General features: G+C 39.8%; 2 protein-coding genes across 2 annotated transcripts in view; both read left to right on the forward strand.

Annotated features, from left to right (window-relative positions):
- LOC308686332 (uncharacterized protein) overlaps window positions 1-21,141 on the forward strand; it is a 95,668-nt gene extending 74,527 nt beyond the window's left edge. Inside the window, exons 4-7 of the mRNA XM_081394733.1 lie at window positions 1,584-1,646; window positions 16,870-16,932; window positions 18,136-19,590; window positions 19,830-21,141. Of these exons, the coding sequence (XP_081250859.1) occupies window positions 1,584-1,646; window positions 16,870-16,932; window positions 18,136-18,917 (908 nt within the window). The 3' untranslated portion in view covers window positions 18,918-19,590; window positions 19,830-21,141. The remainder of the gene's footprint in view (window positions 1-1,583; window positions 1,647-16,869; window positions 16,933-18,135; window positions 19,591-19,829) is intronic.
- On the forward strand, window positions 19,009-25,480 carry LOC308686333 (interferon-induced very large GTPase 1-like; the record flags this gene model as incomplete). The annotated part of the gene is given in 4 exon segments (XM_081394734.1): window positions 19,009-19,590; window positions 19,830-20,246; window positions 21,209-24,253; window positions 24,257-25,480. Coding segments are annotated over 4 exon segments (5,268 nt in total).
- Between the last annotated feature and the right edge of the window lie 2,317 nt (window positions 25,481-27,797).

The raw sequence follows: 27,797 nt of genomic DNA on the forward strand, positions 1-27,797 counted from the left end.
CAAGTCAAAGCAATTCATCATTACTCAAGATTTAACAGTTGAAATGACTATACGGCCTTAATTTAATGCAGCAAAAAATATTTTACAGTGTAGGCTACTAAGATCTTTTCTTTTTTTTTCTCAGCCTTTTTCTTGGTTGCTTTTATAAACAGACAACCATTTATTTAACAGTGCCTTTTATAAAAGAGACGATAATATAACGAAAAATTACCATTATGTAGAATATTTTTGTACTTTACTTTTATTTGTTCCCATGTTCTAGTGTGGTGACTCTGACATTACAATGAACAAAGTAATTATGCAATTATTAAAATACAAATAAGGCTAATAAGTGATAAAAACATCTAACATGGCCACTTCTAACGGATTTAATTTGTCTGCTTTTTGCCAGCCCTCTCTCCTGGCTTTTGCAGACTTTGAGGTGTTCCCTGGCGCTTTGATTAAACATTAAAATTCCGAATAAACTTTGACTATTAGTTCTTGCTCTGCTGAGGAGAAAAACTGAGCCCGCTCTTTGGCCACGCTAAGCCAATAGCAGCGTTGCTGATCAATGTTTCTACTATCGATACATATCCCCTTTTAAACCTGCGCATGAACGCGCAATTATCTCAGATAACTCAATCCAGCGATACTAATCATATACGGCAAGTGTGTTCGAAGAACCTAATTAGCCAGATCATGATTAGCACGATGATATCATCTTGGATGTCTCATTTGATCTCGGATGTTTTAAGCAACGTACGAAGAACGGGCCTCAGATAAGTTTTTCCTTTGTCTTCTCTGCATACAGAACGATCCCCATTCACATGGATCCGCAAAAAATACTAAAAACGTTGTATTCTGCAGCCAGGCCACTAGATGGCAATGCAACACTATAGACTGAATACATAATGCGCATGTGAATGACCTCATCGTCTTTAGAGTTTCACATTTTTACTGTTTACATGGAGACTGTTTTCAAAAACCTGCACTTTGAAACCCGTCTTTAAAACTTTATGTTTTCAGGCACCCAAAACACCGTTGTTGTATAAACGAACGGCCAAAATGCATACAAAGTCTTGCGTTTTTAGTTGAAAACGGTGTTGTGTAAACAGCTTTTAACTCTAATTCAGAGTTACTTTAACACTCTTTACTCCAGGGGTCCTCAACTCTGGACCGCGAGATCCATTTCCTGCAGAGTTTAGCTCCAACCCTAATCAAACACACCTGAACAAGCTAATCAAGGTATTCAGTATTACTACAACCTCACAGGTAAACATCGAAATCCCCAGTGTTAAATCAACACTGCTCAAGTACATATTGTCCCAATCTATAGAGTGTTAAAGTTAATGAGATAATTAATTAAGTGATGATTGAGCATTAGTGATGAACACCTGCTAATAACAAGCAGAATCACTGAAGAAAAAAGAAACACAAGACCTACAACTGACTTCAGCCCCACCCTTAGATTAAATCAACTGAAGACAAAAGAAGACATGAAATCTCTGAACCTCCAAATCTCAAACCTTCCTTTTTGCTATGTTGTGTTTGAGTGGTTTATTGTTACTGTATTTTCATTCTGACCTCTTTTTTTCCTCACACAGCTCAGGCTGAGGGCAGAACTGAGGATCCAGAGCCTGTTGGAACCATTTCAAAACCGATGGGGGGTAAATAATGATCACAGGTTTTATTCCTACAGATGTGGCTTTGAAGAATTAATAAAAAATAAAAACATTCATGTGGCAATGGCATCACACAATTAGTCACTCTTGATCACAGTGATTCCTGATTCTAGTGGTTATTCCAGAGTACTAGATCCCCTCCCTCTTAAGCTATAAATGTGTTTGCTTTTTCATCAATGCATAATCAAATTACATAACTAAAAATGACTTAAGGAAGACAACACTGTATGTCAAAATCACACTATAAATGACCCATGGATTAACATTTTTTTTCTTATAAATTATGTTTTCTTGACAAAGTTTGGGAGGAGCATGTTCAAATGATCTATCCAATCAGCATGAGAAGAGACTTATAAATTAAGGATGGGCGATATGGACTTAAAACTACACAGCAAAAACTCATAAAATAAACTTTCCTGGGAGTTTATATGGCTCCATACTCAAGAGTGTTAAAGTGTTAAAACGTGTGTTAAATTAACACTCAACAGTGTTAAAGTTAATGAGATAATTAAGTGATTCATTTAGTGATGATTGAGCATTATTGAAGACACCTGATGTCAACAAGCAGAATCACTGAAGGAGAAGATCAAAAATTTAAGACACCGTTATGGTGATCAGTGTTTGCTTTAGTTTCAGTGTTTGCTTTAGTCTTGACCATTAAATCATTAACTTTAGATTTTGTTTGGCTATTGTATCTGAGTTAGAAAGCGGATCGGGCTGAATTTTTCTGTCGGAGCCCGGCCCGCGTCCGACAGAGCAGTAACCGAACCCAACCCGAGCCCGACAGGCATAAAGATATTTATGCCCGAGCCCGACCCGAGACCTACAGTTAAAATCCCATTTTTTTTCTCATACTACTGATACATGTACGTTTGTTTGTGTGGAAACCCGCTTTTATTAAGCAACTGTAGGAAGGCATTTGGTCAGTGCGCAGGGAGCAACAAGCGCGCTTAACACAGGCGCGCATGCACGTGTTTTCGTTGTCACGGCTACATAAACAAATTTCCGCATGCAGGAAAACAGATATGGTAATATTTTACATGTATTTTAATCACAAAAACAAACGTTTGCATCAAATGAAAGCATCAGGCACATTGGCTACCTACATAATAAGCTGTTTTAAATTTAAAATGTTCAATGCCTTATCGCGCTGATGTGACCGAACCCGACCCGAACCCGAACATAATTTCTAAATATCTGTCCGAACCCGGCCCGGCCTGTCGGGTACCAGCGGGTATCCATCCTCTAATCTGATTTTGTTTGGCTGTTGTATCTGAATTATAACTCTCAGATGATCAAAGACACAAGTTGATCAGGTGGTGTTGGTAATGTTTTTATGGAGCTTAAAATATGACAATATTATTTGAATTTGAATTGTGTAAATTTGAATTATTTACAAGTGAAATCTAACAAAATTGAATTTCAGGTGGTAGTTTAATTAGTTCTGAATTAGATTTTTTTTTAAACGAATATTGAACATTTGAAATTTAACAAATTGAAATGTTTTTATGGCTGAATTTTATAGACATGTATCTTCAAACAGCTATTTTTTTTTTGTTCTGAATTCGTATACTGCAAATATTCAGTTTAAAAAAAACTGATTCAAGTTTTCAAGATGAAGAAATTCGGAACTTCAAATTCAGTTTTCTAAAATTCAAGTTCAAAAATTCAAGTTCAAAAATTCAGATCTTACAGAAAGTAGGTCACAGGTCATCCACAGGGAAGAGTAAAGGATCTCAGATAATTCGAACAGAGCATTTTGGCTGCACTGCAGTAGTTTTCTGCCGCAAACGCGGTGGTGGTTCAAGATAATCCATGTATCTTTCGTTCAGTCGTTTTTTTATTTAATATTAAGAGTAGAAAAATGAGAAAACAGCTTGAGTATTAGATTTCTAATATAATAGTCCGCTGCAGCAGTTGCACGGAGCTTACAAAACGCGTGTATTGCAACTATAGGCTACATTTAATTTTCTCATCAAACAACTAGACTAACGAATAGCTGGGTAGGCTACAACAGAAGAGCCTAGAAAGGGCTTTTTCTCTGTGTAGACCAGCAGTTGGTCTGAATTTGCTATAACCTATAGCCTATTTTCTGGACTGTATAGGCTAAGTCACGTTTTATCGTGAAACACACTGTGATTTATTCCAAAGTGACTCAGGCATTTAACGTTAAATAATCTAAATGTTGTCTTTCAAAAGTAGGCACGCCAAGAAGGCTATTCTCTGTATTTTGGTTCATTTTTGATGTGCGCCAGAAAGATCTAAAGAGACCGAGACGCGCTGCAGCGCATCATGTTGTTTTATTTATTTCTGCCGTTACTTCATATCGCAGGCTGCTCATTATCAAAATGAAACACAGTCAACCAAACATATAAAAAGTTATTCTGCCTAATTTAATTGGTCTGCTGTACAATAGCCTATAAAGGGCAAGCTGTGCCGCACAGTCCTACTTGTTATTCCAAACATTTCCCTGTAAATACGCTGATTTAGCCTGGCTACGTGTATTTTGGGACTCGACTGAAGTATGACGCCTTTTTATTTGTATTATAATATTATATATTAAAATACATAATCTTCTGAGTTTTATGATGTAGGCCTTGTGTGTTTTATTAAAATGTATTATAATTTACATCTGAAAAGGATGCGCTTTGTGCATTCTCTGACATTATATTTATTTATTTAATTAATATTGAGTATCAATTGATGTTAAACAAAACGGTGTGTTGTTTTCTCTGGCAACTAAACTTCCAAAAAAAAAAAAAAAAAAAAAAAACTTCCAAAGCAAAGCCATTGTGCGTTCTCTCCGCGCTCCGCAGCTTTTCCACACAGATTTTGAGAACTGGCCAGCTAAAAAAAAATAGGCCAAAGAAGTAGACTAACGGCTAGTGTCCGGGAGATGCAAGGTTCATATTTATAAATAAACATAACTGATTTTGTCTACACCTAAATACATTATCCTGCCTAATAACAGTGATTAAGCACAAATGTGGGTGGGGGTAATGAACACAATATGTTTTTTTTTTTTTTTTTTTGCCCGAATGGTCTCCACTCTATGCATTTTGTAATAATACAGCGCAACATTTTTTAACTGACCGTATTTGCCAGAAAATAAGTCGCATGCACATGAGTGCAAGTCACACCGGATCATGTTGAGAGAGAAACGCGTCATTAAAAAAAAAAAAAAAAAACTTTTACTATTAGCCTATTCCGCAATAGTGTAAAAGACCTGTAAATAAAATACATTTACATGATAAACACTATTAACATAGGCTATGTGTTGCCTATTTTACTTTCCCTTAATGTATGACAAATGAATGCAGAAAACAACAAGAATGAAAAATAAGTAGCCATGTATAATAAAATAATATAGGCTAGACTATAAAAATAGCCTATATTGTGCCCTTTATTACAAACAACATTTAGCCTATTTTAAACGCCAAGCCTAAACAAATTTATTTAAATCAAAACGGTCGCGCATCTCTTATTCAGTCAAAAGTTTTCATATTTGCAATGTAACATGTGGATGCTAACTATTAATATAAAGAAGGCTTCATACTTCAGTCGAGTCCCAAAATACACGTATAGGCTAAATCAGCATATTCACAGCAAGGGAAATGTTTGGAATAACAAGTAGGACTGTGTGCGGCACAGCTTGTCCTTTATATTGTACGCAGACCAATTAAATTAGGCAGAATAACTTTTTATATGTTTGGTTGACTGTGTTTCATTTTGGTAATGAGCAGTCTGCGATATGAAGCAACGCCAGAACTGATAGGCTACTATGTTGTGTGAGCACGCGATGCGCGAGCGCCATCACACAGCAAAAACTCCAGTGTTAAATTAACACTCCTGGGAGTGTATATGAGTCCACACTCAAAAGTGTAAAGTGTTAAAATATGAGTGTTAAATTAACACTCAAGAGTGTTAAAGTTAATGAGATAATTAAGTGATTAGTTTAGTGATGATTGAGCATTATTGAAGACACCTGATGTTAACAAGCAGAATCACTGAAGGAGGAAATCACTAATTGTAAGTTGTAAGTAAGGTGATGGGTGTTTGCTTTAGTTGGACTCTTGACCCTTATATGTTTACTTTAAATTTTGCTTGTCTGCTGTTATTGATTTATAACAGTCAGATGAACAAAGAGACAATGTGATCTGATGGTGTTGGTTACACTGCAAAAAATGCTTTTCTTACTTAGTATTTTTGTGTTGTTTCCAGTCCAAATATCAAAAAATTCTTAAATCAAGAAGCATTTACTAGAGAAGTAAAATGACATAAGAAATTCTATTTTGTTTTCAGATAAACAGAAAGTAATTTAAGTAATTTTTGCTTAAAACAAGCTAAATTATCTGCCAGTGGGGTAAGAAAAAAAAACTTAATTCAAAAAAACTTAATAAAAACATAATCTTAAAACAAAATTATTTTTCTTACCCCACTGGCAGATAATTTAGCTTGTTTTAAGCAAAAATTACTTAAATTACTTTCTGATTATCTGAAAACAAAATAGAATTTCTTATATCATTTTACTTCTCTAGTAAATACTTCTTGATTTAAGAATTTTTAGATATTTGGACTGGAAACAACACAAAAATACTAAGTAAGAAAAGCATTTTTTGCAGTGTATGTTTTGACATAATCATGCTGTGATCCGTAAAACAAAACTTATTGAGATGGCTTAACTTGTTAATTACAGCAGCTCTGTGATTCTACAGCACAGGATTTTCAGTATTTTTCATATAATCCAAAAATATTTAATAACCATTGTTCTGATCAAAAGACTTTCAAATGAATTTATTTAGAAACACAGACATCAATAATCAGCCTGTGAATCTCAACAATGGTGACAATAATAAAGCATGTTGCAGTGGCTGCCACCAATCACAACTCATTTATGGCTCCCATCATGCATTGCGGTATGAATAAATTATGATCTGAATTGTCTATGTAATTTACTTTTCCTAATTGAATATTCTGCTCGTCACCATTGTTGAGATGCATAGACTGAATCTTGACGTCTGTGTGTGCCTAAAAGAAAGATTTTTTGTTTTTTCAAAACAACTTTTAAGAAATCCTTTATATTATATCTAAAATTCTGGATATTTATGCAGAATCACAGTTATGCTGTAAACAACAACATAAATCTAAGTCAGAAATAAGGATCTTAATGAATTCAGTGATCAAGTTCAAATGATGATTGTCATAATATAACCAACACCATCAGATCCCTTTTTCTCTTTGTTCATCTGGCAGTTATAAGATACAACAGCCAAACAAAATCTAAAGTAAATGTATAAGGGTCAAGAGCCCGACTAAAGCAAAAACCCATCACCATAACGGTGGCTTACAATTTGTGATTTTCTCCTTCAGTGATTCGACTTGTTAACATCAGGTGTCTTCAATAATGATCAATCATTACTAAATTAATCACTTAATTAGCTCATTAACTTTAACACTCTTGAGTGTTAATTTAACACTCATATTTTAACACTTTACACTCTTGAGTGTGGACTCATATACACTCCCAGGAGTGTTTGCTGTGCACTTGAATTTGTTCCACTGCTGGGAAATAACTTAATACTCTTTTTTATTTATAGTCATACAGATAATATGACATCATTCGAAACAGTAAAATGTATATTTTTATTTGTGTATTCAAAATGACTACAAAATATCATGTCATTGAAAAATAAATAAAACAACATGATGCGCTGCTTTAGCGCGTCTCAGTCTCTTTAGATCTTTCTGGCGCACACCAAAAAGGAACCAAAATACAGAGAATAGCCTTCTTGGCGCGCCTACTTTTGAAAGGCAACATTTAGATTATTTAACGTTAAATGCCTGAGTCACTTTGGAATAAATCACAGTGTGTTTCACGATAAAATGTGACTTAGCCTATACAGTCCAGAAAATAGGCTATAGGTTATAGCAAATTCAGACCAACTGCTGGTCTACACAGAGAAAAAGCCCTTTCTAGGCTCTTCTGTTGTACCGCCATTCGTAAGTCTAGTTGTTTGATGAGAAAATTAAATGTAGCCTATAGTTGCAATACACGCGTTTTGTAAGCTCCGTGCAACTGCTGCAGCGGACTATTATTATATTAGAAATCTAATACTCAAGCTGTTTTCTCATTTTTCTACTCTTAATATTAAATAAAAAAAAACGACTGAACGAAAGATACATGGATTATCTTGAACCACCACCGCGTTTGCGGCAGAAAACTACTGCAGTGCAGCCAAAATGCTCTGTTCGACTTATCTGAGATCCTTTACTCTTCCCTGTGGATGACCTGTGACCTACTTTCTGTAAGATCTGAATTTTTGAACTTGAATTTTTGAACTTGAATTTTAGAAAACTGAATTTGAAGTTCCGAATTTCTTCATCTTGAAAACTTGAATCAGTATTTTTTTAAACTGAATATTTGCAGTATACGAATTCAGAACAAAAAAAAACTAGCTGTTTGAAGATACATGTCTATAAAATTCAGCCATAAAAACATTTCAATTTGTTAAATTTCAAATGTTCAATATTCGTTTAAAAAAAATCAAATTCAGAACGTACTCGGTTACTAACGTAACCTCGGTTCTCTCTAGAAGAGGGAATGAGTACTGCGTAAGTATCTTACGCTAGGGGAAAATCCCTTTTCCACGAGATACTGAAGCCAAGAAAATTATTCTTAATTTTGTATTAATGTAAAACGCGTTGCGGCAGCATGCAGACATAGGCAAGACGGCTCATGTGCCTATTGGCTGCTCTGCGGCAACTGCAGCAGCCTATCGAGCGAGGCCTAGCGTGACGTCAGACCTAATGGGGTGCTTCACGCCCACTGCGTCACGTCACGTCCCGCCGAAACGGGCGTGGCCTAGGCCTATAAATTCAGCTCGCAGGCAGCTATTTCTGGTTTTTCATCGCCGAAGCTTAACCAGAGCGTGTGCATGCACGGCAAGATACGCAGTACTCGTTCCCTCTTCTAGAGAGAACCGAGGTTACGTTAGTAACCGAGTACATTCTCTTACGAGAGGTCTCTCGTACTGCGCAAGTATCTTACGCTAGGGGACCCAATGTAAAGCGCTGTGCGTGCTGGGATCAACACCAAAGACCCAGGGGCGAAGCCCAGGGTTCATATAGTGCATAATCACCAGGGGAACTCACAGGGAGTCCAGGAAGAGGGAGGGGCGGAGCCGCGCTCTTCCACATGCAACAGCGTCCTTAAGACGCAAATGTCATCATACAGCCAGGGCGGAGTGCGGCCTGAGCTGATGGGAAATCGTGGGTCCTGCCATTTATACGTCGATCAGTGAGCATTGCTGTTGAGCAGCGCTCAGCAGACACAGTATGCTGAACCAATAGCATCGGGACAGACAGTACTGGTGCATTTAGACCGACAACAGCCTGGCCTGTAAGGCGGGAACCTCTAGGTTATAGAACCTTATAAATGTAGACGGGGAGGCCCAGCCTGCCGCCATACATATATCTTGTAAGGCAATCCCACTCGATCAGGCCCACGATGAAGCCATGCTTCTCGTGGAGTGCGCTCTGACACCCAACGGACACTGCATGCCCTTGGAAGTGTATGCCAGCGCAATGGCGTCAACTATCCATCTGGATAGGCTCTGTTTCGACCGGTCCAGCCCCTTGGAGCGTCCGCTAAACGAAACAAAGAGTTGCTCCGTCTGTCTGAAGACAGATGAGCGAGACACATAAGCTCTTAATGCCCTGACTGGGCAAAGGAAGCTCGCGTCTCCTTCCTCGTCAGAGACCGGTAGGGATGACAGGGAAATGACCTGCGCCCTAAACGGTGTGTTGAGGGATTTTGGAACATAACCGTGCCTAGGTTTGAGTATAACTCTTGAGTCATTAGGCCCAAACTCCATGCACGTCGCACTCACTGAGAGCGCGTGTAAGTCCCCTATGCGCTTCACTGAAGCGAGAGCCAGAAGAAACACTGTCTTGAGAGACAGGTGTTTAAGACCAATGGTCTGCAAAGGCTCGAATGGATGACCTTTCATGGCCTCTAGCACCGTGGAAAGGTCCCATACTGGGACTGAGGGAGGTCTGGGAGGATTCAGTCTCTTAGCTCCTCTAAGGAAGCAGATGACTAGATCGTTCCTTCCTATTGACTGACCAAGCTTTGCATTTGAGAACGCTGCAATGGCCGCCACATAAACTTTGAGCGTGGAAGGGGTCCTGCCCTTATCCAACAGCTCTTGTAGGAAGGAGAGAACCTCCGTCACCCTACAGTCCAGGGGCGACACGCCACGAGCCGTGCACCAGCTGGAGAACACTGACCATTTTGAGGAATAGAGACGTCGCGTAGACGGAGCTCTAGCCTGCGTGATCGTGTTTAACACTCCACTTGGGAGGTCAGCGGGTACCCGTTGATGGCCCAAACGTGAAGGGACCACAGCTCTGGGCGCGGATGCCAAATCGAGCCCTTGGCCTGAGAGAGGAGGTCCCTCCTCACTGGCACTGGCCATGGGGCAGTGCTCTCTAGCTGCATCAGAACTGGGAACCAGGGCTGGTTCTTCCAGAACGGCGCTACTAGTAGCACTGAGCATCCTTCTTCCCTGATCCGCTCTATCACCTGAGTCAGGAGAGAGACGGGAGGAAAGGCATAGAGCGGGCGGCGGGGCCATACATGAGCCTGCTCTTGGAGAAAAATTCTGGACAGTGAGCGTTTCTTGAGACTCAAACAGGTCTATCTCCGCTCTGCCGAATTTCCTCCACAACAGCTGGACTGTCTGTGGGTGTAGAGACCACTCGCCTGTCGGAACATTGTTCCTGGACAGTCTGTCCGGTCCTACGTTCAGGAGCCCTGGCACATGCGCTGCTCTCAGCGAGAGCAGGTTGCTCTGAGCCCACACCAGGAGGCGTTCTGCCAGCCTGTACAGGTTTCTGGACCTGAGGCCGCCCTGGCGGTTTATGTAGGACACCACTGACATGTTGTCCGAGCGGACCAGGACGTGGTGTCCTCGTATATGGGGACGAAAACGCGTCAGCGCGTTGTCTACCGCCAGCATTTCGAGGCAGTTTATATGGAGAAGCTTCTCCCATTCTGACCATTGGCCGAAGAAGGGTCTGCCCTCGAGCTGAATGTGTCAGTCGTGCTATCATAGACAGTGAGTCCAGTTCTGTGCCCAGAAAAGATATTATCTGACTGGGGAACAAAGAACTCTTTGCCCAATTGACTCTGAGACCCAGATTCTCGAGGTGATCGAGCAAAATGGTCCTATGCTCTATGAGCACCGAGTGAGGTTGAGCTAGAATCAGCCAATCGTCCAAGTAGTTCAATACTCACATGCCTCGTAGTCTGAGGGGTGCGAGCGCCGCGTCCATGCACATCGTAAATGTATGGGGTGCCAGGGACAAGCCGAACGGAAGGACTGTGTACTGATATGCCTGGCCCTCGAAGGCGAATCTCGAATATCGCCTGTGACGTGACGCTATCTGTATTTGAAAATACGCGTCTTTCAGATCTATTGACACAAACCAATCTTCTCTGCGAATCTGCGCGAGAATTTTTCTGGTCGTGAGCATTCTGAACTGTCGCTTTGCAAGCACTTTGTTCAGCTGCCTCAGATCTAGAATGGGTCTGAGACCCCCGTCTTTTTTCGGTACCAGGAAGTATCTGCTGTACAGCCCTCCTTCGCTCTGAGCTTGAGTTAACGGCCCCTTTGCTCAATAGTTTCAAAATTTCGGCTCGAAGTAGGTGTGCTACTTCTGTTTTTACCGTGGTCTCGACGCGCGCTGTATAGCGCCGCGGGTGTCGGCGAAACTGTAGCAAAGAGCCTCTTTCTATAATGTCTAGCACCCATTTCAAAACCCCGGGCAGCCTCGCCCATGCATCTGCATGGGTGGCTAGGGTTGAATGCGAAGCGCGCGCTGGTCGCTTGGCGACCGGGGGCTTCGGTGTGCCGCAACATAAGCGTCGCGTTTATGACATTTGAGGCAGAGGGCGCGCTGATGACAGCGGGCAGATTGCCCGCGCTCGACTCCTCTGCGGTGGTAAGCCGAGAGGGGGAGGGCTGGGCGAATCCCGTAGGATTTGTCATGTCTATGTGTGGATGTGGGCGCGGAATAGCGGGCACATTTATCACACCGAAAGCATTGTCCGCCTGGGCAGAGCGAATGCACACTGGTTTCGTTTTTACAGAAGCCTGGAGACATGCAGAACGTAGTGATTGTGGGCACTGGGCAGTGGGCACATCTGCTACGTTTAATGCGCAATCGAGCTGGGTCGATTTCATGTGCGTGAGCCCTGTGTGACAGGCTGTGTTTGTGTGTAGGAATGAGCACTTGGCAGTGGGCATTTTGTCTACACATATAACACCATCGGCCGTGGCCGGGACACCAGAAAATACACTCTTATGGGATTTATCTGGGTAGCCGTGAAAGCGGCATTTGTATGCAGGCAAGCGGGCTGTGTCGCCGACTTGTTTACTGCAGAATACACTGGAACAGTCGCATTTACTGGAACTGAACGAGCGAGAAGTTGCCATAGAAACAGAGAGCGTCAACATGCTGGCTGTTGTTTGCAGGGGTGCGTGTATTACAACAGGCTCGTTCACTGCAATATCGACATTTCCAGTCGCCTGAACTTCAGAGGGGAATGAGAAATGGAGGTCGGTCCTGCCACAGCGGGACTATAAAAGCTCTCTTTTCTCCTTTTTCCCAGTGACGCACAGAAAACCATAGAAATGGTGTTTGGGTGCAGGCGAGGGGGTTGTACAACGCACTCGTTGGCTGCAAAATACACATCTGCAGTCGCCTTTTCAGGGAACTGACAGAGCGAGCATTGACGGCATAATTTTGTTTGCCGGTAGACCCGGGATCGAACACGGGTCTCTCGTGCAAAAACCTGAGAATCTGCCACAGGCCCACAGGGGAAGATACATAGGCATTCAGTTAGCGCGAGTATTATCAGAGAGCGTCAACATGCTGGCGTTTGTTTGCAGGCGTGCGTGTATTACAACAAGCTCGCTCACTGCAATAATGACATTTCCAGTCGCCTGAAGTTTAGAGGGGAATGAGAAATGTGTGAGAAATTGAGATCGGCCCGGCCGCAGCGGGACTAAAACACTCTTTTCTCCTTTCGCCAGTGACGCACGGGAACCATAGAAAAGGTGTCTGGGTGCAGGCGAGCGGGTTGTACAACGCGCTCGTCGGCTGCAAAATGCACATCTGCAGTCGCCTTCCAGGGAACTGACAGAGCGAAGCATTGGCGGCACAATTTATCTACCGTTAGACCGGGATTCGAACACCGGTCTCCCGTGCGAAAAACCTAAGATTCCACCACTGAGCCACAGGGGGGAAACACAAAGGCTTTCAGATGCACAAGCATATAAGAGAGCGTCAACATGTTTTCTTCGGCGTTTGCTTGCAGACGTGCGTGTATTAAAAACAGGCACATTTGCTGCAGTATGGACATTTCCAGTCGCCTGATCAGGGAACTGAGACATGTGTGAAAAATGAGGTCAGTCCGGTCTCGACGGGACTGTAAACACTTTTCTCCTTTCGCCGGTGAGTGAGGCGTGAATGGGGCGCAGGGGCAGACTAGCTTTCTTGTAACGTAAAGAAAAACTAACCCCGACCATCCGCTTCCAGCCTCCCTTGTGAGCGGCGCATTTTGCGCGGCTCGAACAGAGGGAGAGAGAAAGCCAGCCCCGTGACCGTCCGCTCCAGACATCCCCTGTGAACGGCGCGGTTGCGCGGCTCGAACAGAGGGAGAGCAGGTATCATCCCCCAAGCAGACAAGGCAAGCGGGCGAACCGGTAAACTTTGCGGGTTGGAAGGGCAAAGGAGCAGTCTCGGAGAAGGATGCCAGGTGAGTCCTCAGAGTCACCATAGGCAGTAACTAGCTCGCAGTGAGGGCAGTCGCCGTCAGTGAGCGCGAGAGCTGCGTGATCCTCTTTTTCAAGACGCCCGGCTCTTTTAGTGCAATGAGAGTGTGTGTCGCGGCGGCGAGCACACACACATACACAAAGCACAGTAGAAGAGAAAGGATATAACGCCGGATAGCGCAGCAGGAAGGTGATTGAAGGCGGCACGGCCAGCGACTTCAGTGACGACTCGTCCCGCTGAAAAGGCTTTCTCAGACGGCGCGGATTCTCTCGGGATCCAGCGATGCGTGTGCTTCGCTGAAGAGATGAAAAATCAGAAATAGCTGCCTGCGAGCTGAATTTATAGGCCTAGGCCACGCCCGTTTCGGCGGGACATGACGCAGTGGGCGCGAAGCACCCCATTGGGTCTGACGTCACGCTAGGCCTCGCTCGATAGGCTGCTGCAGTTGCCGCAGAGCAGCCAATAGGCACACAAGCCGTCTTGCCTATGTCTGCATGCTGCCGCAACGCGTTTTACATTAAAGGAACACTCCACCGTTTTTTTAAATAGGGCTTATTCATATTCTTTCATACATTTAGATAGGTGGGTAAATGCATTTTTGTCTCAGTGCATGCATTGTTTTAGTTTGACAGGGTCGGCGCTAGCTTAGCTTAGCACAATGAATGGAATCCTTTGTTGCCAGCTAGCATGTCCTGAGTAAAAGTGATAAAAAATTTTTTTTAAACCCACGTAATTACTTCTTGTGGCCTGCGTATTCACAACGAGTACAAATAACGATGCAGATTAACACTAGGTGATTTCTTAGGCAGATATTGACTTGGGACTATATTATGGGGAAGCACAGGCAAAGCACGGCTACTTAGGCGAAGCACTGCTACTTGGGCGCAGAGATATCACGCAACACATGAAATCCCACGACTTCTGTCAACATACCGGTGTGCAACGAGTCAAAACACAGAAGAACAACACGCGTGACCTGCACCGAGTGTCTTCGCTTTTGGATTGTTTTTTTTTTAGAAGTTACAGCTACAGTTACAGCAAACATGGTAATTATCTGCGTAGCAAAAGGTTGTGAGAACAAGCAAAGGACATACACGAATGTAATGTTTCACAGAATTCCATCGAATGTGGAACTGAGAAATAAATGGCTAGCTGCTCTGGAGATCTGTACTTCAACGCCTCTCTACAAAATCAAACAGTATCGTGTTTGCGAAGAGCATTTTGCACCGGAGGACTAAGTTACTTTGAAAAAATGGAATATGGGCCCAGAAAGACGGTACTACGTCTGAAACATATGGCTGCCCCATCCCATCTATTTTCAAAGCACAGGCAGAACAAAATGCACTTTATTAGTTGTCTTTTATTACTCTTCCTTATGTTAATCTGTGTCTTTATTCGGTTATAAGATAGATGCTGAGAAGCTGTATATAGACTACGGTTCAAATAACGTTAGCCTCCTCTAGTATAACCTCATGTTGAATTCCACCTGTTTAGCATGAACAACCAAACTAATATAAAAATCGCTGTTATCGTTACCTGTAAAATGAAATGACTGAGGGCTAAGTTAGCTATATTTCTCTCACCGAGTTAGCCTGGTTCTTTTGACTCAGGAGTTTTAGTATAACTACTAGAGAGGAGAAGGCTACAAGCAGTTTACTATACATGTGTCATGTTTAAAATAATCACTTACTCTGTGGACAGCTGTCCATTTGGTCTATTCGGCGTGGGGCGTTTTTTCCAGTTCACTTTATCACACCGGAAAAAAAAATCGAGTAACGTTACTGCCGGATGAATCAACGCCGTGACATCTGCGGTAGCTGTGACACAACTGCGGGCGCGCTCATCTTGATCTGACACGTTGAGCCTGGTTATCGATGGCAGAAACTTGTCCCACTCGCCACAGACTCTATTTCAGTCGGCATATTCCCCCACATTCACACCACCAGTTCGTGTTGGTTCTCATCCTCACGTCCTCGGGCTGTTGAGCGATCGCAACCTCCTCCTGTCGTTCTATTTCCACTCATTTTCTGTAAACTCTTGTATATAGGTATGGTTCTGGCTCACACAAAATCAGCCATGTTCATCGCCATTCATGTACTGTTGGGACACCGGTTCACACCGGTTGACGGAAGTCGTGGGATTTCATGTGTTGCGTGATATCTCTGCGCCCAAGTAGCAGTGCTTCGCCTAAGTAGCCGTGCTTCGCCTGTGCTTCCCCATAATATAGTCCCAAGTCAATATCTGCCTAAGAAATCACCTAGTGTTAATCTGCATCGCTATTTGTACTCGTTGTGAATACGCAGGCCACAAGAAGTAATTACGTGGGTTTTTTTTTTTTATCACTTTTACTCAGGACATGCTAGCTGGCAACAAAGGATTCCATTCATTGTGCTAAGCTAAGCTAGCGCTGACCCTGTCAAACTAAAACAATGCATGCACTGAGACAAAAATGCATTTACCCACCTATCTAAATGTATGAAAGAATGTGAATAAGCCCTATTTAAAAAAACGGTGGAGTGTTCCTTTAATACAAAATTAAGGATAATTTTCTTGGCTTCAGTATCTCGTGGAAAAGGGATTTTCCCTTAGCATAAGATACTTACGCAGTACGAGAGACCTCTCGTAAGAGAACTTTTTAAACTACCACCTAAAATTCAATGTTGTTAGATTTCACTTGTAAATAATTCAAATTTACACAATTCAAATTCAAATCATATTGTCATATTTTAAGCTCCATATGTTTTGACATAATCAAAATTTGACCTGAATCACTGATAAAAATTTGATTTTCTTCTTTGGTTATTCTGCTTCTTAACATCAGGTGTTTTCAATAATGATCAATCATCACTCAATGAATCACTTAATTAGCTCATTAACTTTAACACTCTTGAGTCTGGAGCCATATAAACTCCCAGGAGAGTTCATTTAACACTGGAGTTGTTGCTGTGTGAAACTGGATTATTTGTTTTGGTTGAATGTAAAAAATATTAATTTTAGGATAATTGAACTTAATTAATTTCATTATTTTGGACAAAATTAAGACTGTTAACCTTGATCAACTAAACGGAATTGGATTAACCTTATGTAATTAATTTAAGTTAATTGAAATAAATAATGTTACATAAATCCAACTTAACCTAATAATGTGGGACCCGTTGACATAAAAAAAGTTAATTAAAGCCAACATAGAACTTTTTAGAGTGTACAACTGAATTCAGCCCCACCCTTAGATTAAATCAACTGAAGACAAAAGAAGACATGAAATCTCTGAACCTCCGAATCTCAAACCTTCCTTTTTGCTATGTTGTGTTTGAGTGGTTTATTGTTACTGTATTTTCATCCAGACCTCTTTTTTTTCCTCACACAGCTCAGGCTGAGGGCAGTACTGAAGATCCAGAGCCTGTTGGAACCATTTCAAAACCGATGGGGGGTAAATAATGATCACAGGTTTTATTCCTACAGATGTGGCTTTGAAGAATTAATAAAACATAAAAACATTCATGTGGCAATGGCATCACACAATTAGTCACTCTTGATCACAGTGAATCCTGATTCTAGTGGTTATTCCAAAGTACTAGATCCCCTCCCTCTTAAGCTATAGATGTGTTTGCTTTTTCATCAATGCATAATCAAATTACATAACTAAAAATGACTTAAGGAAGATAACACTGTATGTCAAAATCACACTATAAATGACCCATTGATTAACTTTTTTTTTTCTTATAAATTATGTTTTATTGACAAAGTTTGGGAGGAGCATGTTCAAATGATCTATCCAATCAGCATGAGAAGAGACTTATAAATTAGGGATGGGCAATATGGACTTAAAACTATATCACAATATTTTCTGGTATTTATTGCGATAACGATATCAATGACAATATAAATATTGTACCATTCACCACTGTTTCTGCCTGCAAGTGATAGCTTTATGCACAGCAAAATCCCAGAGCTAAATTAACTCTACTCAGAGAACATTTGCACCCACTCTAAAAAGTGTAAAGTAACTATGAATCAGAGTTAAAGTTAAATAGATAATTAAGGGATTAATTAAATTAAGGCAACAAGCAGAATCATTGAAGAAAAGAGAAACACAAGAACTACAACTGACTTCAGCCACAGCCTCAGATGAAATCAACTGAAGAGAAAAGAAGACATTAAATCTGTGAAGATCTCAGCAGAGGAGGATTAAACAACTCCACAAACAGCATTACCAGCTTCACTTATTACTAACCAGACTGACTTTATTTCTGTCAGACGTCTACAGAAGTTTTATTGAGAATTAACAGGGGTTTAACTCTGTGTTTCATGTGAAGTCACCATAACAGTGATTAGTGTTTCCATTAGTTGGGCTCTTAACTCTTATTAGATATTTCATCTTGATTGGCCGCTGTGACAGTGTGTTTTTGAAACACATTTGCAGCAGCAATCATTACAGACACATTTACTCTCACAAGGTAATGACCAGGAAACCAGTCCAATACTATTTCAAGTGGTACTAAACTGTCTGTCTGAAGTTGAGACAATGTCCTTGTTCTTCTTCAATATACTTTCTTCAGTGGAACGTCATTTATCAAGAACCAGTTATCACTAACAATAACATTACTCCAACCTGATGTTTCCTCTTTTACAGGTTCAACAAAGAGTGAAGACCGAACACAGGTGTCTGATCTACTGGAGAAGATAGACGACATGGTGGAAGCAAATGGAGGGAGTTTCTACTCATGTAAGATGTTCAGACAGATGGAGAGAGAAAAACAAGAACAACAGATGAAGATCCTATTGGAGAGAGTCAGAGAAAGAGAAGAACTGGTGGACAAACTAAAAGAGGAGAAAGAGAGAATGAAGATGATGATGGAGGAAGAACAAAATAATCATGACAAAGAGATAAAGAGAAGAGAAGAACTCAAAAATGAAATAAGAGAACAAGAGAAACATCAGAGAGAGATACAAGACGAGATGAGACGAGAACGAGAGACATTTAAACATGAAATAGCAGAAATGAAGGAAGAAAAAGAGAAACTTCAGATCAAATACAACACAGAAATAGACAGACTGGAGAACAAAATTGAGAATGAGAGGAAGAAAAAAGAAGAATATATAGAAAGAGAAGATCAATATAAAGCACAAATAAAAGAGAAAGAGCGAGAGATCCGTGAAGAGATGAAGAGAGAACGAGAGGAATGGGAGAAACAGAAACTGGAGGAAGAACAAAATAATCATGACAAAGAGATAAAGAGAAGAGAAGAACTCAAAAATGAAATAAGAGAACAAGAGAAACATCAGAGAGAGATACAAGACGAGATGAGACGAGAACGAGAGACATTTAAACATGAAATAGCAGAAATGAAGGAAGAAAAAGAGAAACTTCAGATCAAATACAACAGAAATAGACAGACTGGAGAACAAAATTGAGAATGAGAGGAAGAAAAATGAAGAATATATAGAAAGAGAAGATCAATATAAAGCACAAATAAAAGAGAAAGAGCGAGAGATCCGTGAAGAGATGAAGAGAGAACGAGAGGAATGGGAGAAACAGAAACAAGAGCAAAAGATGAGAAGAGAAGAAGAGGATGAGAAAAGAAGAGAGAGAGAACAGAGAGTTTGGGATGATTTTAATCAGAGACTGAAACAAGAGAGAGAGAGAATGGAAAGAGAGAAAGAAGATCTTCAATCTAAACATAAAGCAGAAGAAAACAAGAGGAAGATGATGATGGAGGAAGAACGACAGAATCATGACAAAGAAACAAAGAGAACAGAAGAGGAGGATACAAAGAGGTGGGAGAGAGAAAAACAGATTTCTGATGAAGAGATTCAGAGACTCAAGAGTGAAATGGAGGGAATAATCAGAGAGAAAGAGAGAATAGAAAGAGAAAGACAAGAACAACTAGAGGATGTAGAGAAGAGACTGAAAGAAGAAAGAAACATGAGAGAAGATCAACAAAAGACTTTTGAAGAGAAACCGAAACTCATTGAAGAACAACATGAAGATGAACTAAAGAGAAGACGAGAGGAGTGGAGAGAGGAATATGAGAGAGAGAAAGAGGAGATGAAGAGGATCTGCTCTAAAACTGATGGTTCACTACAGGTGAGTGTTCAGAGAAACCTGGACAAAACTAGTTCATGATCATCCATTATAACATTTTAAACTTAAAAAGCTCTAGTTCACATATTGCCTTTCTATTCATAATTATCTCAATAAATATTTTCATATATTTCACACTTTAAAGACCTGGAAAACCCTGAATAAAACATGCTGTATTGTTTTGTTTATGATAATACATTTATTTTTTGTTTCACTTAACTGTATCATTGTGTTTTAAACAGGGAGAAAACAATGACATTGGAAGAGCAGAAGTCACAGCACATCTATTTCAGAGACTTCATCTTCACAGGCGCCACAATAAACTGAGAGCTGCAGATGTTCTTCAGATAACTGAACATTCATTACAGTCTCATGAGTCTTGTGCTGAAGAGGAGCTGGTTCAGACTTTCATACAAAAACTACTGATGATGAACTACAGAGCAAGATATATTCATGTTAATGAGGCCAATGAATGGGGTCAAATACAACAGAGAGATAATGACTCATCTAAATATGAGTGTGAATTTTTTGAAGAAATGTTTTTGTCTAATGAAGGGTCAAATCATTCTGAGCGAATCCACCCAATGGATGTTCAGATGACTGCGTTTGATTGTGCTGATGGTTTCCTGAAGCAGCTGATGGTCACTAAACTGTCCCACACTCAAAAAAATGATTTTAGCTCTTTGTTCAATTTCATTAATTAAAATGAGCATATACAACACAACCCTTCATAGAAATGATTCCAGCTTAATTTCATTAAATGTAATCAATGTAATTTTTTTAAAATTTGGTTTACCAAATTTTTTTTAATTGAGTCAACATGAATATTTTTCGTTCGTCTTAACCGGATGTCACTCAAAAAAATAATTTTGGCCTCTTGTTAAAATAATTAATTACAATAAGCCAAAGTAACACGATTGTTTAATATTGTCACAACTTAATTTAATTGTGTTCAATCAACCTAATTCATTTGTGTGAAAACTACATGAATCATTGTTGTTGAAATCTAACCGGGCAGTGGATCTGTAGTTCCCAGCATGCTTTGCAAGGGACTGCATTAAGAGGGTCAATTTAGGGAAAAAGTGTTATTTTCTGTGTTTTTCAGTAAATGGAAAGATGTTGTTAGTTAATGTTAGTGTTTAATGTTCAGTTATGTTATAAACTTAGAGGACTTTCTGTAATGTTTTTGAATTTTGTGGTTACCATTTTGCAGAAGAGTGGCGACTGTGTTTAGGCTGTGGGCTCAGTATTATGCTATATGTGCATAACACCTCATGTTCAGACTGTGGGCACTCAGTATACACTGTGTAAACCTTGCTCACAGACCTGCACAAGTAATAATTCAATTGAACATTAGTGTCTATCAATAGAAGTGACCATAGAGTCAAATTAACTAAAATTATAATGTTGGTTATTTAAGGCAGGTCAAAAACTAAATGTAGTCAACCCGACAAAACTTTATCTAGCAGGAATGACTAAATTAATTTAAATTCATACAACAAGATTACAACACATTATTTCAAACTATTTAGATTTTGTTGGACAAATGTAATTCAATTTCGTGGAAAACCTTTCCTTAATTTAATTAAGTTCGTTCAACAGATTATTTTTTTGAGTGCAGTGTCAGTACGCTCTGCCTCTGCTGGTTCCTGATCCAGACACACAACAGATTGAGTTTCCTCTCTGGACATTCAGACAAATCAACAAGAGCTGGAAGATGAGAAACACCAACAATGAGATCATCAGTCAAACCCATCCGATCTACAAGACAGAAACTCCAATGGTGTCTTTCTTCAGGTTTGGCTCTGTGTCTTCCTCCAAGTCTCAGCTGATGAACAGTCTGATCAATGAGAAACACAACACGTTCTTCCACAGGAACTGCCCAGGCAGCAGCAGAACCAGAGTCCTGATGGATGGAGTAGTGGAGATCGCCTGGTTCTGCCCCTCTGGATCATATGATGATAAATTCACTGACTGTGTTGCGTTCTGTAATCTACACGGTGATGCAGGAGACCATGAGAAACAGCTGCAGATCCTCACTGAAATGGCCTCAGTCAATGTTGTTCTCCTAACACGACTGGACATGAATGACAGAAGCATGATAAAAGTTCAAAAACTCTACAAATGCTCAAAGCCACTAATTTGTCTTTTTACTGAGGATGTTTCAACTCTCATTGAGAAACGGAAAGGAAAATACAAGATTGGTCTGAAAGACAGAAATCAGTCAGAAGTATCTGAAGAACTCAGAAGAGCTATAAATGACTGTCTCTCAGAATCATCTTCCACTTTCAGACTTGAAGATGTGTCTGAACACTCAGACATCAGAGTAGATGAGGAAGATGATGAAGACTGCAGGAGAGGACGAGAAGCTGCACAGCAGATGATGAGTTTACTGGAGAAGAAAGATCTGACAGAAATCAAAGACTCATTTCTGCCTCATCAGGGAAAACTGTGGCATCAGTGGAGTCAGAAGAACAAAGAACTACATCGACCTCGAGGAGATAAGATAGAAATGGACATCAGTAGAAAACAAAATGAGATGAAGAAATTCCGTGAACAGCAGCATGAATCTGACATCAGTGAGTTTATGAAGTTCTTCATTAAGCAAATGAACTCAACTGTGTCAAATAAAATGTTTTTCATTAAATGTCTCACAATATTCCTGGATGAACATTCATCAGCTGACCTTTCCGATCTGCGTCACAAGTGTAATGAAAAGTGGTCAATAGTCTTAAAACTGAAAGAGAACAATGATAAATTTGAGCAACTCAAAGCTGAACAAACTGAACTTGAGAAAATATCTGAGGATCTTCAAGCTGCATCCTTTGGTGTGGAGCACATCATGAGGGAGATCGGTCAGATCTATGAATCATGTTCATCTGTGAAGAAAAACAAGAAAGATCTGCAGTTTGACTTCTCTTCTCTCCCGAGTCTCGCAGCAGAGATGATGATCTCTGGATTTCCACTGGAGCTGATGGATGGAGATGCTGCTCATGTCCCTGTGATCTGGATCTCTGCTGTTCTAGATGATCTCATCCAGAAACTGGGAGACCAGAGAGTCTTTGTGCTGTCAGTTTTAGGGATTCAGAGCTCTGGGAAATCCACCATGCTGAACGCCATGTTTGGACTCCAGTTTGCCGTCAGTGCTGGCAGGCTCACCAGAGGAGCTTTCATGCAGCTGGTCAAAGTCTCAGACGAGATGAAAACACAGATGAACTTTGACTATATTCTGGTTGTTGATACTGAGGGTCTTCGAGCTCTAGAACTGGCTGGAAGTTCAACAAGACATCATGAGAATGAATTGGCAACATTTGTTGTTGGTCTTGCAAACCTGACCTTGATCAACATCTTTGGTGAAAACCCGTCTGAGATGCAGGACATTCTTCAGATTGTTGTTCAGGCCTTCCTGAGGATGAAGAAGGTCAGACTGAATCCCAGCTGTGTGTTTGTGCATCAGAACGTTTCAGACGTCACAGTTGGTGAGAAAAATGAGGAGGGAAGGAGACGACTGCTGCAGACACTGGATGATATGACAAAACTCGCTGCTAAAGAGGAAGACTATGATGCAGAGCGTTTTATTGATGTCATTAGATTTGATGTTCAGAATGATGTGAAGTATTTTGCTCAGCTCTGGGAGGGAAACCCACCCATGGCACCACCAAACCCATCATACTGTGAGAATATTCAAGAACTAAAGAAGTCTATTGTGTCTCATGCTTCAAAGTCACACGGAACAATGCTGATAGACTTAAAAGATCGTATTAAAGATCTCTGGGAGGCTTTACTGAATGAACGATTCGTCTTCAGCTTCAGAAATTCTCTGGAGATTTCAGCCTATATGAAACTGGAGAAAAAATACAGCAAGTGGTCCTGGACTCTTCACAGTGCCATGATTGAAACTGAGAACAAACTACAAAACAAAATAGAAAATAGAGCATTTTATGACGTTGAGGAATCTGATCTTCAAACAGAACTGAAGAAGACAAGTGAAGAAGTGGAGAAATCAATGTCAGAATTCTTTGAGAAAGACACAGATGCAGATATACTGATTCAGTGGAAATCATCATTTGAAATTAAAATAAAAGAGATTCAGGAAAACATTGTGGGAGAAACAAAGAAAAAATTAAATGGGATTATTCAGCAGCGAGACCTGAAGAAAATCATTGAATCTCAGAGGAAACATCTTGAAAACACTCTCTATAAAAAGAGCAAAGAACTTGCCTTACAACTCAAAGACAAAACAAATGATGAACAAACACTGAAGAAAAAGTTTGATTTGTTCTGGAAGAAGATAATCAGAGACACTCCTGCAATCAGAGAGATTGACATAAAGACAGATGTGAGAGAGATCCTCAGTGATGTCTATGAAAGTGCTCCTGTAGGGAAGAGGAAGAGGAAGGATATTTTCTGTGTGATCAGTTATGCAGATTATGTACAGTTAAAGAAAACCAGTGGATTTACAGGATCTTTCACAAATGCCTACAGGTCAGCTAAAGAGACATTTAGTCACTGTCTCTCTAAAGAGGATGAAACACAAATAAGATCATTAGTCACAGATGTCATTCAGCAGACAGACAGAATGATTGAATCATTTAATATTTCAAAGATGGGCTACAACATCAGCTGCATTCAACTACTTACAGATTACATCAAGAGAAGAGTAACATAACATCAGGAAGGATCAGAGAAATATGAGTTCAAGAATGAATTCTTTGTGGATTTGGTTTATTCCATCTGTAAGAGAGAAATTAAGATGATCATTGACCAACACACACTGTTCAGGGAAACAATATGTGTTAAAAAGAGAGAACAATACTACAGTATTTTTCAGAAATACTGTCATGGAGCAACATCAGCTGTTATTTTTGGAGAGATCATCTGTCAGAAACTTAAAGTGCCCATTGAGCATAATGTCTACAAGAAGACTGCCAGAGATCTGGCAGATGAAATAATGAAAAACTGTGAATCACTGAATGGAAACAGATCAAATCTGGAGAAAAACATCCTGAAGACACTGGCAGAAGAGGAGGATTTTGACAAATACATGAACTATGTTGAAAATCCCAGAGATCACTTCAAGAGTTTCATCAGAAATGAAGTCAGTCGGTACATCACTGATAAGTTCAGTGTCAGTGTTTTACCCAAGATGAAGGAGAACATTAAACTCTTGCAGCAGAAGATCATAAAAGCAGCACATAAATCTACTGAACATGTTCAAGTGAACAGAGGAGATGTTGGTTTGTGGTTGAGGAGTTTCACACAGCAGCTCTCAGATGAGCTGATCTTCTCTGAAAAAGACCTCAGAGCAGTGAAACATGATGTTGATGATTTCAACCTCCTAGAAGATGTGATAAGAAAAGAACTTCCTGCAATAATGTCTGATATCAGCAGTAGATTGAACGGAAAGACTTTTCCAGCAAATCTGGACTATAAGTTCAGACCAGGTGAGCTTCTGATTGATCACCTCTGTCAGTGCTGTTGGGTTCAGTGTCCGTTCTGTAAAGCAGTCTGCTGCAACATCATAGAAAACCATCATGGAGATCACAGTGTTGCTTTCCACAGATTGAGAGGAATTAATGGCACATGTTCCCATTCAACAAAGAATCTCTGTGCTGATATTTGTACAAATTTAGTGGCAAGTGATCAGTATTTTTATACACCAGATGGAAGTTTCCCTTGTAGAGATTACAGAACAGCAGGAGGAGTTTATGCAGACTGGAGCATCACCCCTGATCTCACTGAGGTTTCCTACTGGAGGTGGTTTGTCTGCAGATTCCAGAAAGATCTGGAGAAATACTACAATAAAACATTTGAGGAGAGTGGTGAGATACCAGATGAATGGAGAAAATACTCTAAACAGGTTGCCGTTGAAAGTTTGGATAAATACATCTAATGGCTCAAAATAAAGAGTGAGACTCTAACATCTCCTTCAAGATTCTCCTCAGATCACAGTCATAAATGGGTTTCTATTACATTCATCAGTTAAATGAACATCCCACGTGGTGTTGAAATGACAATAGCTCACTGGGGGTTCCTGTGTGATGAGCAAGAATGTAGTGACCTGACCTGAGGGGTGCACTTTGCTCTCGAGTGTCTACAAGAAAGCTTTTTGGCCTCCAAAAAAGTGCTAAATAGGTCTTTAAATATCTTAAACATTTTGCAACTAGGTACTGGAAACCCTGGGTACTTTCCAGAACCTTATAGTCATGTAGTCATGCACAACCTATAAAATGTCTATTGCATAGCAATTTTTTTTTGCTGTCCCATGCATAGCAAAACTTAAGACATCATGAATTCTGCATAGACCTTACTTCCTTACATTACTTATTTTATTATACTTCATATTTCATCACTTAGATACAATATTTAGTCATATTTTAAAAGTAGTACTTAGATTCATGTGTTTATTTCATTTTCAAGTTTATTTCCTACTTAACCTTTTATTTTTACTTGATTCTGTTACTTGTTTTTACATTATAATTCTTATCAGACTTGTAATTGTTATATTCAATTTACTTTTGTTTATTAAAAAGTTTTTCCTTATATTCCAATTTTCTTTGATATAATTTCTTATCTGCCTGGATCACATTGCAACAAGTCTTTATGTAGGCTATTGCCTTCACACTTAACTTACCTATCAAAAAATGTATTTAGGTGCTAATTAACTACACAGAATATTGTTACATTCCCATTAGTCAGAGTAGTTCCTGCAAGATGAGTAAAAACTTCCCTAAGAATATTGACGTGATGTAACCAATCAGGAGAGTAAATTACCAAATCATCTGGGTAGGCATTACAATTTAGCACATCGGCTAGGACCACATTTACTAGCCGCTGGAACATAGAGGGAGCATTTTTCATCCCAAATGCCATTACTCTGTAATTGTAAAAATTACTGTAAAAATAAATAAGGTGTCACAAAGGCTAAGAGATCGGAGGCTCTGGGTGTTAAAGAAACCTGCCAATATCACCTTAGTGAGTCCAGTTTAGTGACATACTTTGCTGAACCAACGTTATCTATACAGTCCTCGATTTTTGGCAATGGATAGGAGTCAGGTGGAATAACAGTGTTCACCCTCCTGTAATCTGTACAGAACCTAAAAGTAAAATCTTACTCCAGGGACTAGAGTAAAAGTACTCCAGGGACTAGAGCTTGGTCTCGCTAACCCATTATCTACTTATTCACCTAATCTATTTATTCACCTAATTTACGAACCCTTGAGGATCTAAAAACGGACAGACTCTCTAAATCAGGGCTTATACACTGAGAATTCTCATTTGGGCCGAAAACAATAAACTCAGTCTTGTTTATTTAGGAAGAGGAATTTCTGGGCTTGCCATGATTTTTTTAAATAGATTTAAAGGTCCCATATTGTCAAAATTGAAATTTCCTGGCTTTTTTGGTGATAACAGAGGTCTAGGGGCTATCTAAATACCATATACGTTTCAAAACAGTCAATCCACACTCAAAAAAAAAATTGTGTCTAAAAATAAGATTTATGTATTTAAATTGCATAACAAATTCCCATGCATTTGGTTTACATAGTTTTAACATAAACCAATCAATACTCCTGAATATGATTCATATGTTTAAGTCATACATAAATTAAACAGATAAGATTTATGTAATTGTATTAATAAACTGAATGTGATTTATATTTGTCAGTCGTATGTAAATGAAACAGGTAAGATTTATGTAATAGTACACAGAAAAACGCCCATGTTAAATTAACACTGCTCAGTGTTCATATGTGTGCACACTACAGAGTTAAAGCGGTGTTGAAGTTAATGAGATAATTAAGTGATGATTTAGCATTAATTATGAACACCTGCTGTTAACAAGCAGAATCACTGAAGGAAAGAGAAACACAAGAACTACAACTGACTTCAGACACAGTTTAAGATGAAATCAACTGAAGAGAAAAGAAGACATTAAATCTGTGAAGATCTCAGCAGAGGAGGATTAAACAACTCCACAAACAGCATTACCAGCTTTACTTATTACTAACCAGACTGACTTTATTTCATTTCCGTTTGAATGAAATCAATAGTTGTATTTTAAAGTCACCATGATGGTGGTTAGCGTTTGCTTTAGTTGGGCTCTTGACCATTGACTTTTTAATATAGCATTTTCTCTGGCAGCTATAATTATGTGTTTATAAAAAACATTTATTGCAGCAAAAAAGCCAAGAGATCAAGTGATATTGGCT

This window comes from Scardinius erythrophthalmus (genome assembly GCF_964197995.2).
Source record: "Scardinius erythrophthalmus genome assembly, contig: HAP1_SCAFFOLD_163, whole genome shotgun sequence".
Classification (NCBI taxonomy): Eukaryota; Metazoa; Chordata; class Actinopteri; order Cypriniformes; family Leuciscidae; genus Scardinius; species Scardinius erythrophthalmus.